Source organism: Tuber melanosporum (assembly GCF_000151645.1).
Source record: "Tuber melanosporum whole genome shotgun sequence assembly, scaffold_39, strain Mel28".
Taxonomy (NCBI): Eukaryota; Fungi; Ascomycota; class Pezizomycetes; order Pezizales; family Tuberaceae; genus Tuber; species Tuber melanosporum.
The window spans coordinates 669254-682619 of NW_003299074.1; the positions used below are offsets into that span (position 1 = coordinate 669254).

At 48.3% G+C, this 13366-nt stretch overlaps 3 protein-coding genes; 2 read left to right on the top strand and 1 right to left on the bottom strand.

Moving 5' to 3' along the window:
* The first annotated feature begins 1285 nt into the window (after positions 1 to 1285).
* On the top strand, positions 1286 to 3321 carry GSTUM_00007785001 (uncharacterized protein). XM_002839667.2 has 5 exons: positions 1286 to 1809; positions 1879 to 2091; positions 2169 to 2366; positions 2487 to 2664; positions 2723 to 3321. Exons 1-5 carry the CDS (start codon positions 1705 to 1707, stop codon positions 2959 to 2961), a joined length of 933 nt encoding a protein of 310 aa, XP_002839713.1. The 5' UTR covers positions 1286 to 1704; the 3' UTR covers positions 2962 to 3321.
* A 587-nt stretch (positions 3322 to 3908) lies between these two features.
* On the bottom strand, positions 3909 to 4906 carry GSTUM_00007786001 (uncharacterized protein). XM_002839668.2 has 4 exons: positions 4759 to 4906; positions 4656 to 4675; positions 4494 to 4581; positions 3909 to 4436 (listed from the first exon to the last, which is right to left on the bottom strand). Exons 1-4 carry the CDS (start codon positions 4826 to 4828, stop codon positions 4012 to 4014), a joined length of 603 nt encoding a protein of 200 aa, XP_002839714.1. The 5' UTR covers positions 4829 to 4906; the 3' UTR covers positions 3909 to 4011.
* A 5833-nt stretch (positions 4907 to 10739) lies between these two features.
* GSTUM_00007788001 (uncharacterized protein) lies at positions 10740 to 13341 on the top strand (the record flags this gene model as incomplete). XM_002839669.2 has 2 exons in its annotated part: positions 10740 to 12206; positions 12270 to 13341. The coding sequence occupies exons 1-2, from the start codon at positions 11551 to 11553 to the stop codon at positions 13339 to 13341; spliced, it is 1728 nt and encodes a 575-aa protein (XP_002839715.1). The 5' UTR covers positions 10740 to 11550.
* Between the last annotated feature and the right edge of the window lie 25 nt (positions 13342 to 13366).

The following is a 13366-nucleotide window of genomic DNA, read 5'->3' on the forward strand; positions in this document are numbered from 1 at the left end:
TTTTCTCTTAGCTGGTACGGTTGCAGTTTAGCTTGTTTTATCTGATTGATCTGATCTGATACGATTACGTATTATTTATTATCTTATCAAGGATCTTTGAAAGGGAAATGTTTTATCTGATGCGGTGGGAAATATATGTACTCGTACTGCACTGTACCCGAGTAGGACAGACTGCATACCGGTACATGATACTTCAGGCACGAGTTGCAAAGTTCTCGTCCACACTTAAGCCTCGTAAGCCCTCTGCTGCAACCAATGTCATCATACCGGTAGCACAACTACACATAATTGGGGAACCACTACCGGTATCACAATACTCAAGTGAGTACGAGGGAAGTGTTAGCATTGATATATATCACACTCGAGTACTTGCGCTTGTGCCATCCTATATAGGGCCTAAATTTGGGCTCGGCAGGTACGGTACGAGTACGAGTAGTTGTTGCCAGAGAGGTTGGTGGGGTTTAGATTATGGTGGACTAGGACTTTGCCATTCGGTACTGTGGTCTAGGTTAGGCTGGGCTTGGTTGGGATGTTGCTTATGTTGAACTGTGTGTATCTAGTGTGGCAGGCAATTTTTCTTCTTCTTCATTATGGTGTAACTAACCCACAAGTACCGGTATCGGTATTGGACCAGGAAGTGGGTCAGACAGACAGACAGACAAGACGCGGAGGAGAATCACTTTGTATGATCATTATGTGAGTTTTTATTTTTTGATCAAATCCTCATGGCTGCAATTTCGATAAATTCAAGCTCCCTACGTATAATTCAAGTTCAAAAAAGGGCAAATCTAAACTCCCGGACCTGTGTATTTCCTACCCGCACCAACTTACCGTTTGGTGCAGTGCCAGGCGTCTGAAATCGACCCTCCCCAGAGCGAAAATCAACAGCCAACACTTCACAACGGCCGGGCTTTTTGAGAAGCAAACTCGATAGAGCTTCTTGGAATTGGTTCCTTTCCGATTCTATCCACTCTAGTCGTTTATTGGGTGGGTACTGGTTGCTATGAAACCACAGTGAACAAGAGGGTCGATTTTAGGTGTCCAGCACTACTGTACGAGTACACATGTAACGGTGTGGTGTCGGTGTAAACGGTCTGACACACGATAATTCGCACCCACATAAAGAAAGAAGGAGATTATCCTTGTTCGTTTTTTTCTTTTCTTTTCTTCTCTGTTCCCCCCTGCCCCCTGCCCCCCGGCGAATACCACACTACAACTCGCAGAACCATCTCGTCTCTTCTCCATTCTCTTTCTTTCCTCTTCCCCACACACATCGCTCCTTCCCCCCCGAGGGTTTTGGCAATTCGGAGCTTTGTTTGTCGCCAGAGGTACATGCACATAGACAGTGCGTGTTGGGTTGAGTTGATTGCACTGCAACTTCCGAATCATCTTACTCTCTCTCTTGTGCTGCACCTCCGATCATATCATACTCCCAACAGTAGCCCGAGGCAAGGGCACCAGAGGGGCGTGCGGCAGAAACAGGAATATAGTATAAGACCTGGGCTTTTCCCCTTTTGCTCCCCTCTCCATCCTTCTTTCTGGATTTGCTTTAAAATGTCATTGTTTGGCTAGCAGGTTCTCTTCTTCTTTTTCTTCCCCTCCCTCGGAATTTTCTTACACAAAAGGCCCAAGGATTTTCCGTCTGTCTGGCTGCCCGTCCATCTGGATATATCGGCTTGGGGTTTTTACCTACTGCTATTTATCATGTCGCAGGAATTTGCTATGGAAGCTGGAACTCCCGCGGCTACTACTCGAAGGGCGGAGGAGGTGGCGGGTTTGGCAGCTGTTAAGGATATTGTGTTTGGTTCTGTAAGTCGCAATCTACTACTACGGTACCCTCACAAGGCGGAAACGAATGGAGGACTAACGACAGAACAGTCCGCAGGAATAGTTGGAAAAACTATAGAATACCCCTTCGACACCGTCAAAGTTAGGCTGCAATCCCAGCCTGACGACCAACCATTGCGTTACCGCGGACCTCTAGATTGCCTCAAGCAGAGCTTGAAGCAGGACGGTATCCGTGGGCTGTATCGCGGCATCTCACCACCGCTCGTGGGTGCTGCGACGGAGAATTCGGCTCTATTTTTTAGTGTTCGTTTATCCCCCCATTGCTATTCCTTCTGGTGTGCGCGCGTGTGTGCTGAACGAGGTGGGGGAGGGGGGAACAGTACAACATCGCCCAAAACCTCGTGCGGAAATTCTTTCATCCCTGTCTTGATAGGGAAGACGATCTCCCTATCGGTGCATTAGTATTCTGCGGCGCTGCTAGTGGTGCCTTCACATCTTTCATACTCACTCCCATAGAACTTATAAAGTGCAAGATGCAAGTGCAAACCGTCGGCATTCCATATCCCGCAATCCCTGGAGTGCTCCCTTCTTCCTCTTCCACCTCACGCTCCCCGCCATTCAGCACGGGCACTTCAACAGCAGGCATACACACTATATCACCGGCAAAACTGGCTGGGCCCATAACCCTCCTCGGTGAGGTTTATAGGGTCTACGGATTGAAGGGACTCTGGCACGGTCAGGTCGGCACCTTCCTTCGTGAAACCGGAGGCTCGGCGGCATGGTTCGGATCATACGAGTACATCTCTAGAACGCTTAGGAAGTGGCGGGGTAGGAGTAATAATACTGCTGGGGAAATGATGGTTGCCGGAGCTGCTGGTTTGTTCTCCCTTGCTTCTGGTCTCCACCGGAGAATATGAACTGATAGGAGGAGCAGCCGGCGTAAGCTACAACTTCATACTCTTCCCCGCGGACTCCGTCAAGTCCCGGATGCAAACCGAAGCTATCGGGATACGAGGTGACAAGAAGGGGTTCATACAGGTTGCTACGGGAATGTACCGTGCTAGCGGAATCAGAGGGCTGTACCGCGGGTGTGGATTGACATGCATGAGGAGTGCGCCATCGTCGGCGGTGATTTTCCTGGTGTACGAAAGTATGAAGAAGCATTTTGGGTAGTCACTTTATGCGCTGTGTGTGCCTAGAGTAGAGTGATGCGTGGATGGATGGTTGGTTGTTATTAGATGGGCGTTTTTTTCTTTTGCTTTGCTATATTTGCCTTGGGTGGGTTTTTCTTCTGTTTTGATAGACAAATTTTAGGTTCTACATATCCTTTTTCCTTTTTCCTTGCGAGTGAGGGGTTGTGATCTGCTTTTTTTTCCTTAGTGTCGACAACTCGTGTGAAGCACAGCATGTACCTAGGCGATTGTGTAGTTTTGGGCAAATAGACAACAATAGAGATGCCCCATATTACGGGTAGCCACCGCTTCTGGCACCGCCTGAGATGGGAGGATGCCAGCAGAGGTATCTATCTTGCAAGCTCTGGAAGGTTTGGTGCTGGGGAAACGTGAAGATTCCATCAAGAGCGTACATTACCACCTTACAGAAGAAAAATACAACCATCACCCGTAAACGTAAATCAACATACGAGAATGATAAGTTATCTCCCAACACACCACCACCACCCCACCCACTAGCCAATAATCACCAAGGAGTCGTTCCCACCCACTCACACGACTGACCGCTTCCTACGGAGAAGATAGACCTCCACCGATCACACTGTATAAACAATACCCGTCGATAACACAACACGCCCTTCTCCCATCAACAACCCTTCCCCCCCCCAACACCGGGCGGGAGTGATTGGGTGAGTGATGTATAATACCTACCTGATGATGCACGATTGCCCTCGTTTTTGTTGTTGCTCCCCAATCCTTTTCTTCTTCTTCTTCTAGGAAAGATCTGTTGTGAGTGATTGTCTGCGATAAATATGGGGTGGGTTTCAAGGGGGGTTCAGATTGGGAGTTAGGTGTAAGTTTAAGAAACACGGTTATTGGATCAATCGATTACGGTAGTTGACCGATACGAGTATCAGCTATCCGCAAGGAAGCACCAGCCCACCAAGACGAAACCATAATAATAATAATGATAATAAAATCCGGCATTCGACTACTCCCGGATGACATTATAATTATATACCCATCCATCCCCTCCAACACCAGCCCAAGTTTACTGCCCTTCCTTCTTCTTCCTCCTCTCCTCAACAATCTCCATATTCCCGCTAGGCACCTCCTCAAACCTCTCCTCGATCCACTCGCGAATCTCCACCCCCAAATCCCCCTGAACCACGATCTCATCGCCGCCACCGCCAACGCCCTTCGTCACGCTAGCGCCGCAAGCAAACTTCTTCCCCATCTCCTTCGCCACCTTCTTCAGGTCGAGGCCGAAGGCCTCAAGCCCCGTGATGACGATGACGTGCTTGCGCTTGGTGCGCTCCACGCGCTTGAGTATGACGGGCGAGGAGAGTTTCTTGGCCAGCTCCCGTTCCTGCTTCGCTTCGTCCTTGAGCGCCTTCCTGGCCATCGCGGCTTCCGCCTTTTGAGCCTTTTCCTGGGCGGCGGTGGAGAGGTTTTGCATGGCGGATTCTATGGCTTCTACTACCTATCAGCACGCAAGGTCGGGGATTGCAAGGGGAGGGGGGGGAAGGAAACCGAGGTTGTAGATTACGGGCACCAATTCCGAGTGATTCATTTCTAACCATTCACGGCATTTCTTGGAGGTTGTGCCGAATTCGCAGTACTGCGTTCGTTCATTCAGACAGTGTCAGCCAGCGTTCACGCACCACGGGGAAGTATTATACATATAAAGCGTACCTCTGGTGGGAGCGTGCAGACTACCGTTCCCAATCCCCCGTATAAGCAAATTATCCCAAAGGAGGGAAGGAAGGAAGGAAGTGGGGAGGGAACTCGCCAGCACAATAAAGCACCCTCTTAGCCTGCGGTTCCTGTGGTTCCTGCGGTACAACTACCCCTTCAGTATCTGCCATTATAGTAGTGCTTTGTCTAGAGCTGTTGTTGTTGTCGTCGTCGCCGTTATCGCGGCTCAAACCGATGATGTCGGTAAAGTGAGGGGTTAGCTATGATACCGTACAGTAATAAACGGTTGATGCACAGCACGAACTGGGACACGGGAACAACCTTTTTCCGGCCCAGAGGCAAGTGGGGGAGGGGGTGTGTTCCTAGATTTATCGATTATCATGATCAACGGCACGCATGTATACCGGTATAATATTATGATAACTCGAGCACGATAATAATATTACGATACCGAAAGGGCTCCGATGCATGTCCTTTGTGGGAACCAAGAGGATTTGAAGAATTAAATAAATAAAAAACCCAAGCTCTTGCAAGCCTTACTTCGGGCATCATACGAGTGTCCTCGGTGAATTTCATTGGGCTTTGGTACTATACTTGAGCCCTCCTTCTTCACACTGAGAGTCTACAATACTACCGCGCGGAGAGATTTATCCAGTATCATATAGTCTTGTACTCACAGTGTGGTAGACTACAGTACGAGTATTGTACTGTACTTGTACAGGGTGGAAAGGGAGAAAGAAGGAAAAGAAAGAACTCGTATCACACGGGAAGGACACGGGCCGTTGCGCGTTCTGTGTTTTGGATCCGGGGATCATGGGATCGTAAGCAGGCATACGGGGCGCTCTCGAACATGGCGTTTAGGTGGTTGGTATTGGCAGACGAGGGGAGGGCGAGTGAGTGAAAGATCACGATAAATCTATCACAAGTTCATCTGTGTATTACATGCGGTAGACTAACGGGTTAGGTGGGTAGGTTTGTTCCGTGTGTTTGCGGTGTCGCGGGATGAGATTGTATCATACAAATTTAATACTAGATTAAGCTATTCACAGTACAGTAGTGTATAAAACAATTAGTATTAGGTAGGGTGTTATCGCTAGATAACTTTGTTGTATGATAACCTTGGGTTAATACGGTGGGAGAAGGAAGGGGAAAGCAAGGTGTTCACTCATACCGGTACTGCGAGATGCGATCATAACGTCCGCGTTCCTACTGTGCTTGTACAGTACCGCTGTGGTGCTCACAGTTCCTCCTACCCGATAGTTTTATCTCCAAGGTACCCCACTGACGTACCTGTTGTCATCATCATTTCCTCCTTCCTCCTTCCTCCTTCCTCCCTTCCTCCACCTCCATCAATTGACCGTAATTCAATTGATAGTCCCACCCGGCCAGCTCAATCTCTAATCTTCCATGTATGATAGGGTAGAGAGTACCGCTATGGCACCAGCTATCCATCCACAACCGGAGGGCCAGAACAAAAAGCGCCACAATTACAGGAAAGAAAAAAGAAAAAAGGCCAGCGTATGCATTTCGCAATCGCCATCAACGTACGAGTAAAGATATTAAAAATAGCTTCTTGCCAGCCTCCCTCCCTGATGATAGCTTAGTGGACGGGTCAGTAAAAAGAAAACTAATATTTAGCGTTATTGCGGCATTTTGATACCATGTCCTTTCTCGCTTGTTACCCCCCCTACTCGAGTCGGTACATTGGCCCCGAGGTCAATTCAATCAATCCAATTCCACACCGACGTAGACTACCGCTGTACCGCTCCTACGCTATGATACCCCCCCATCACGGAGTGGAGAAGAGGGGTGGAAGCAGGAGGAGGAGGGAAGGAGGTTGTGTCATGGACGGATGAAATGATAAAAGATTCATTCTGCATTCAGTCCTGTTGCTGCGGAAGGGTCGGAGAAGGAGGGGGGTTTGATAAGGACTTGAATTGCAGAGAGGACTGGGCGCTTGGAACAACCCTCTCATTATTATTATTATTCGAAGGGTGTGAGGGGGTTTGTATGGGTGTGATGAACGTTGCGTGCTGTGGCTAGGCCGTCAAGCTAACGAGTGTGGTGTGGCGTCTAGAGGGGTCGCCTAAGCTGACCGTGCATTTGGGTGCGGCAGTGTGGTGCGGTTCCGTGCCTTTGTTCGTTTGCCTGTCTGGGATGGATGGATGCGGGCGATGAAACGGAATTCCGTCCTGAGCCAACTTGAATTACCTATCTGCTGTACCCGTACCCCGTGGAAAATTCACCTTTGGCCTATGCCGGTGCGATAAACAGCGGGAAGAGGAGGGAGTTCGGGGAACCATACTCGAGGAAGCCTAATTCTACCGTACGATACTCCACTCCACCACTCCACCACTCCACTCCACTCTTCCCCAAGGACTGGTAAGCTTAAGCTACGATGTTCGAGCTCCAGTTTTTCACCTCTCCTGCCTCCCTTCCTTGTGGGAAGCTTATCTAAGGCTAACATTATGGTTTTGTTGAACAAACTCTCAACAAAACGTGACGTTGCCGTTGGTGGCTACTTTTTCGGGTGATCCGGTTGCTTGATTGGTTTACTGAGACCTGTCGTGATTTCCTTGGACTTCCTTGCTATTCCTTGCAAAATAAATTTACCTGTTGCGGTTTGGTAAGAAAGGACACTTCGTGTATCTTGCACCGGTGCCGCGCCGTAAGATCGTACTTGTGCAAGTATCCGGGGAGAATGTTTTCCTGCAAGACAGGCACTGTTTTGCAGGTTAACATGAATTAACCGTCCGCTAGCTTTGTATTGGGCACTCGTGCTCAAGTATCATACCGATACGAGTAGAGCACCGGTACAAGAGATACTCAAGTAAAAAAAAAAAAAGCCGCAAGAGACGGCGGTCGAAGTGATCCTCGCCTATGTGTGTGTGCATGTGTCTGTGGCGTCCGAGAACCATTGTCTTCTCATTCCCCGGGTTCGCAAGTGAAACGGGTTTGAAGTGCTGAGAAACCTGTGCAAATTTTCATCGGCAGGAACGGGGGAATCGTGGGGGAAGGATGTGGATATGATAAAAAAGAAAAAAAGAAAAAAAAGAGAATGAAACATAAATAAATAGCAATCCTCGTAGGGTACTCGAGTACCGTATCGTAGTATGATAACCATGGTAGTACAGTGGACACTATCCGTACGAGTGCCGTATGTACTGTACTCGAGCAGACTCATTGTTCTCGTAGAGAATGTATGTAGGGAATTGTGGATCTAGCCTACATTCAGCAAGTTCAGTGCAGAGTTGGAGTGATCCTCTGGTTAGGGCTGTCATTCTTGGTAATTGGAGAAGTCAGCATGGATAGATCGAAGTGAGTATGATACTTCCTGCATCTGCCGTAGTCGAGTACTTGAGTCGGTTACAGAGGTCCCATCCATGAATTCATCCAAGAACCAAATCAGATCCATGCAGAAGGGAAAAGAAGAAAAATTGATGAGCCTGCAGGTTACAGGTATGATACATACTCGAGTGCTCGAGTACGGTAAGCCTTCTGGTAGGAGCTATCCACAGCCAACTTGGTTACCGTACCCGGTACTTGCGCCTTCAAATTGAGAATTTGCGTTCCAAGCATCGTCGCCTCAAGTATGCAATTTTCGGAAAATTCATGGGGAGGGGCGTGAAGGAATGCATCTCGCGAGTGGTAATCTAATTGGATGAGTTGAGGTGCAGCCGTGGTCGTCGACGGGGGGCTCAAACTTGCCCATGGAAAGGCCAGCAATGTAACTCGAGTATCATACTGAGTACTCGAACAGGGGGGGAAGTAAGCAAGAAAAGAAAAAAAAAAGAGAAGGAAAAAGGAAAACCCAGAAGAGCGTTTCCCTAGTCCTCATGGAAGCTTTTCCTGGCCCGTCGAGACGAGATCGGTGGGGAATAACCGTTGTTACACAGATGGGTTAGAAAGTATGGTCAGTTAGCGGTCAAGAAATTGAAGATAGTTGTGGTACATATTGTACCGGTAGGTTACGGGGCCAGGTTTTGATTTGATCTTTTTTTTTATTGCTCGTCTTGTTTCGAATTCCTTTCGATAGAATCATTTCCCCCTTCATCCATCCACACATCCACCCCCCCTGTGGGTCCTTCTTTCCCCCACCTTGTTACTGTTGTGTTGATTAGGGAAAAGAAAAGAGAGAATGTGGGATGCGACAGTTTAGCTAAGTGGTGGTGGTAGGAAGCGGAGGAAAGGCAAGTTAGGCCAGAGCCCAGTCTAGCTGTTATTCAAGTAGCTGGCTGCCGTATCAACATCCCTCTTAGTCTCCTTCTTTTAATTCTGAGGAGCTTCATGCCATGCATACCAAGGGTCAAGGAAGAGGAGGTGGAAGGAATTCCCCGGACCATTGCTAAGGTTGGATAGGTGGTTCCTATCAGGGGAAGCACATTTTCGAAGGAGGAGAGGAGCTGAAAGGAATACATACTCGAGTATAGAACCGTTATCTTGATGCGGAGAGCTTAAGAATAAGTACCGATAGATAAAGAAGATCGGGACAGGTTGGGTACTTGAAAGTCCACGGCGCGATGCCTAAGGCGTAGATAGTGGGTATGGTACGATATCATACTGCACAGGTACCGGCGGTGTCAGTCCCTATCGATAAGAGGTAGTCTGGTGTGCCTTGATTTTGCTTCTTACTGTTCGGCGTAGGTGGCATCCTGCTACTTTATGGAACAAAGTATTACGTTATCGTGAGAGGGATCCGGATGTACTCGAGTACTCGAGTACGGCTCCTCCTTTATATCACAGTCCCGTTCCCTAGCTCCCCGTTCCAAGCGCGTTTGACCACAGTAGTTTGGCCAATTTTTGGAATGGAGGATACTCTTACAGACAGGCACGGGTAGAATTTTGGGACCCGAGAAAAGGTAAATTGGTGGGGATGATTTAGATTTCGCCGGACGGGGGGACATCCCGTAGTTCGTAATAAGGACGGGTGAGATACTACTCGTACAGGTACTCGTAGAAGGACAGGATGGCTAAGAATAGGAACAGGGAGAACAGAAGAGAACAGTGGAGGCGATGGTGAATTCCTGGTTTGACATGATGATCTCTCCCTCACTCCTCCCCCTTCCCCTTGTTATAATACTTCCTAGCCTTTCCCATGAGTTTCTTTGAGGGTTGTACAAGTAGCTATTGCTAGATGCCCTTTGAATTTAGTACCTTGTACTCGTACAAGCGTCATCTCCCACCGTAATTTGACTTACATAGTACGATACCGAGATCAATTGAGCACCTCCAAGTGGGGCAGTTTCATTCGTCCTTTTTTTTGACACCCATCCACCGTAATCATTACAGTACTTCCCTGATGCCCTCTTTTTTTTGTGTGTATCATATCTTCTTCCTTGGCGAACAAGCCTAGCTGCTCCCATCAAACCCTGTCCCTACCTAAATCTCTCTGTTCGCTATCGGTGGTTGCTTTTTCTTTTTTTGGCTCTCCTTGGCTTTGCCTTCTGTGTGGTTGGTTGGCTGGTTGCTCACTCGCACTCCAAAATGTGTTCCACATTGTAATTTTTGATCTTGGCGACAAGGGAAACTTTCCCCCAGGTTTTCCATACAAAATTCCGACTTTCAACTAGCTACTACGGTACTCGAGCAAAAACAACTACAACAGGTTCCGTCCTACAAACTCCAGCGATACAAGGGCCATCCATAGGGACTTTGAGTATCATTAATTTCAAATTTTATTGACAGTCCTAAACACCGACACAGAGAGATGAAGTTGGCTTCCTTTGTTGCTTGCGAAGTCCCATACAAATTGGCTGTCTTGGCATAGTTTTGGACCTTCAGTCTGACATTTAACTTGAGAATCTTTGGCTTAAAATCTGCCAAAAATTTTTGCGGGGTTTTTCTGATTGTTCATCGCTAGAAAGGAGTTTATTTTGTTTTTTTGATCTTTTTGTCTTTGTCATGTAACTTTAGTTTATGGTGCGGAGACGTGCGCGCAGCACGCTCTGTGGTATTCGATAGGGGCAGAATGGGAATTGGTGTTTTGTAGGGAAAACCGGGGGGGGGGGGCACGTTTCTTTTGTTGCCAAGATCGTGCCCTACACCTTTGGGTCTTCCCATGCAAACGGTACCCACTAACTTGCCCTCCACCACCATCGCTACACCATCATATTATTACCACACACCCTTCTTCCCACGTACAAGTCCAAGTCGCCTCCTCGCTGAAGAAAAGGGTACTTGTAGTAAACCTTCTTCCTCCCTCCCGGCCCTTTTTCTTCCGCTGCTCCCCCTCGGAACTTTAAACCTGCCTTCCTCGGTGTTTGTTCTTGGTCCATCTTCCTGTCTATCTGCTTACCTCTCTTTTTACTGCCCGTCTACCTCTAGCATTTGCGTGTGTACGTAATGCCACGGCCGTTGCGTCTGCTATTTCGCTGGTCTCCTTGCGTGCTCTGCGGTCTCGGTCTCGGCCTTTAAACATCCCATCGTCCCCTTTGCCCTCCAAAATAACGCAACACACCCATTACTTCTCTCCTCTTGTCCGTCCGTCAGCCTCGAAACATTTGATGGGCTTTTCTGTGTTTTTTTTTTTAAAAAAACGCTAAAGAGTTTATCGCACGAGCCTGTGCCTCCTTCTTCATCGCTGGTACTGCTGTTCTCGTTCTCGAATTGACTACCACCACCGCCTGCCTACTCCGACGCTGCTACTCATCCTACCGCCCTGATAACTTGCCCTGCTCCACCCGCCGACCAGACGAAGGGAATTGAGAGTACATATAGGACAATTTAGCCGCAGTCTGCCAACAGATTCTATTTCTCGCTCACTTTTTTCTCCATAGTTTCTTCTCAATTTACTACACTGGCTTTTGTTAGCACGTCATTGGGCAACACGCCTGCCGCTACTATTGCCAGGTCCTACCGGCCGTTCAACTAACCCCCTCGAGAAAGAATAATCATGACCGAGATTATGGCTGCACCTATCCACCTGGACGTTTGCTATCAACCTGGGTCGTCTCCTAGGTGTCGATCACCTCAGTCTGCGTACGCCGGGCCAACGGGTTCATATGTTGATTCACTCTCCAACTCAGAGTATGATCCGTACGATAGTCACAAGAGTTCTCCTCCCCCCTCATCGATCTCATCGTCGTCACCTTTTTCGAGCATTGCGAGTCAATCTTCCGTTCCTTCTTCTGTTGCAAGCAGCGTCTGTCTTGATACCATTCCAATAGATAATGACGATCAATTCCTCTTTCCAGTATACGACCAGTCAGCCGTCTCATACTGCTCGGATGAGTATGATTATACTTCTGAGGACTATAATACGCCTGTTCCCGGCACTTCACCACGGAGTCCGTCCCCACCCACGATTCCCGAGATACCTGAAATAATATTTGTTCCGGCGGATGATAGTGTTGTACGACACGAGCCGTCACGACACGTAGATTACCTGTCGCATGATTGGAATGAGGAGGATATTTGGGCGTCATGGCGATATATGGTTGGAAAGAGAAAAGTTTATAATAATGCAGCTCGTTTGGAGAATGCTTCATGGCGGACATGGGCAAAGGCAAAGTTCAAGTTAAAAACGGTTTCGCCCGAGACTTTGAATTGGTAACGACCAAACCGCCACCTTGACATGGTTTTCTATGAAATATTTGGCTAAACGAAACGCAGGTTGAAGGACTGTGACGTGACATGGCTCTATGGCCCGCTGTCCACAAGTAACCAAAAAGCGTCCTTGATGGTCTCGCCATCATCGCCAACGGTATCCCCGACTGAACCACGAATACCCAGCTCAGGCTCTTTTTACGTAAAGAAGCCTATTTTAAAGAAGCGAAGTATGTCTGAAGTTATGCTTCAAAAATCGCTATCAAGTTCGAGCCTACTCAAACAAGCTGCTGCGGCCATTGAGTCACAACAAGTGGAGATGGATTGTAAAACTTCTAGACCGGCAATGGTTGCAAGGGCGAATTCGGACTTTGCCGCTTTGTCATACGCTTCGAAGACTACGACTGCGATTAACACCAGCGAATTACCCTCGGCCCTTTCTACCGGATGCCCTTCACCATCCTATACAAAGCATATACACTTTAATGACCAGGTACAACAATGCATCGCAGTGGATAAGGATGACGAGGACGATGAAGAGGATGAAGATGAGGAAGAGAATGAAGTCTTTCAGGTGGAGAACCTTGAAGATAGCTCTTCAGATGATGATGATGGCTTACTCATGATGCCGAGGCCAAAGGTTGCCGTCAAAAGCACTACACGAACGAACTCCGGCGAGCACCAAACAATTGCCATGTTACCATCCACTACACTAAAGTATGTTGAGGAGCCGGTTGTTAAGAAGAACGACACTTTCAACAATATTGGCACGTTCATATCTTCATTTGCTACGCCTGCCCCAACTCAGCCCCAAGACCTGGATCAATCATCGTTGGTTGGGACGAAGTCTTACATACTGGAGGATGACGACGATGACATGGCAGAGCTGGACTGGGAGCCTAGTGGAGGGGCGTTTAGATCCCGACGGGACAGCGTTGCCGTTGCACACGATCGGTTTAGCAGAGCGGATGTCGATATGGGCAATGCCCACCGTGACGACTTTGAGCTCCCGAAGTACACATATGAAGAAGACGAAGATGATGAGGTTGCGGCTGGGTTATTTGGCAGGGCCGTGGATGCAGTCAATACCGCTCGGGATATTGCGCATGTTCTTTGGAACGTTGGCTGGAGGAAATAAACCTTTCCGGGGGGGGAAGAAAACC

What these genes read in the sequence shown, in the direction of transcription:
- GSTUM_00007785001 (XM_002839667.2), top strand. Translation starts at nt 1,705, where the DNA reads ATGTCGCAGGAATTTGCTATGGAAGCTGGAACTCCCGCGGCTACTACT. An exon ending in AGGATATTGTGTTTGGTTCT is followed by an intron (nt 1,810 to 1,878) that starts GTAAGTCGCAAT and finishes ACGACAGAACAG; the next exon opens with TCCGCAGGAATAGTTGGAAA. An exon ending in GATGGTTGCCGGAGCTGCTG is followed by an intron (nt 2,665 to 2,722) that starts GTTTGTTCTCCC and finishes TAGGAGGAGCAG; the next exon opens with CCGGCGTAAGCTACAACTTC.
- GSTUM_00007786001 (XM_002839668.2), bottom strand. Translation starts at nt 4,828, where the DNA reads ATGGCAGATACTGAAGGGGTAGTTGTACCGCAGGAACCACAGGAACCG. An exon ending in GGCTAAGAGGGTGCTTTATT is followed by an intron (nt 4,676 to 4,758) that starts GTGCTGGCGAGT and finishes TGGGAACGGTAG; the next exon opens with TCTGCACGCTCCCACCAGAG. An exon ending in TCTGCACGCTCCCACCAGAG is followed by an intron (nt 4,582 to 4,655) that starts GTACGCTTTATA and finishes GAACGAACGCAG; the next exon opens with TACTGCGAATTCGGCACAAC.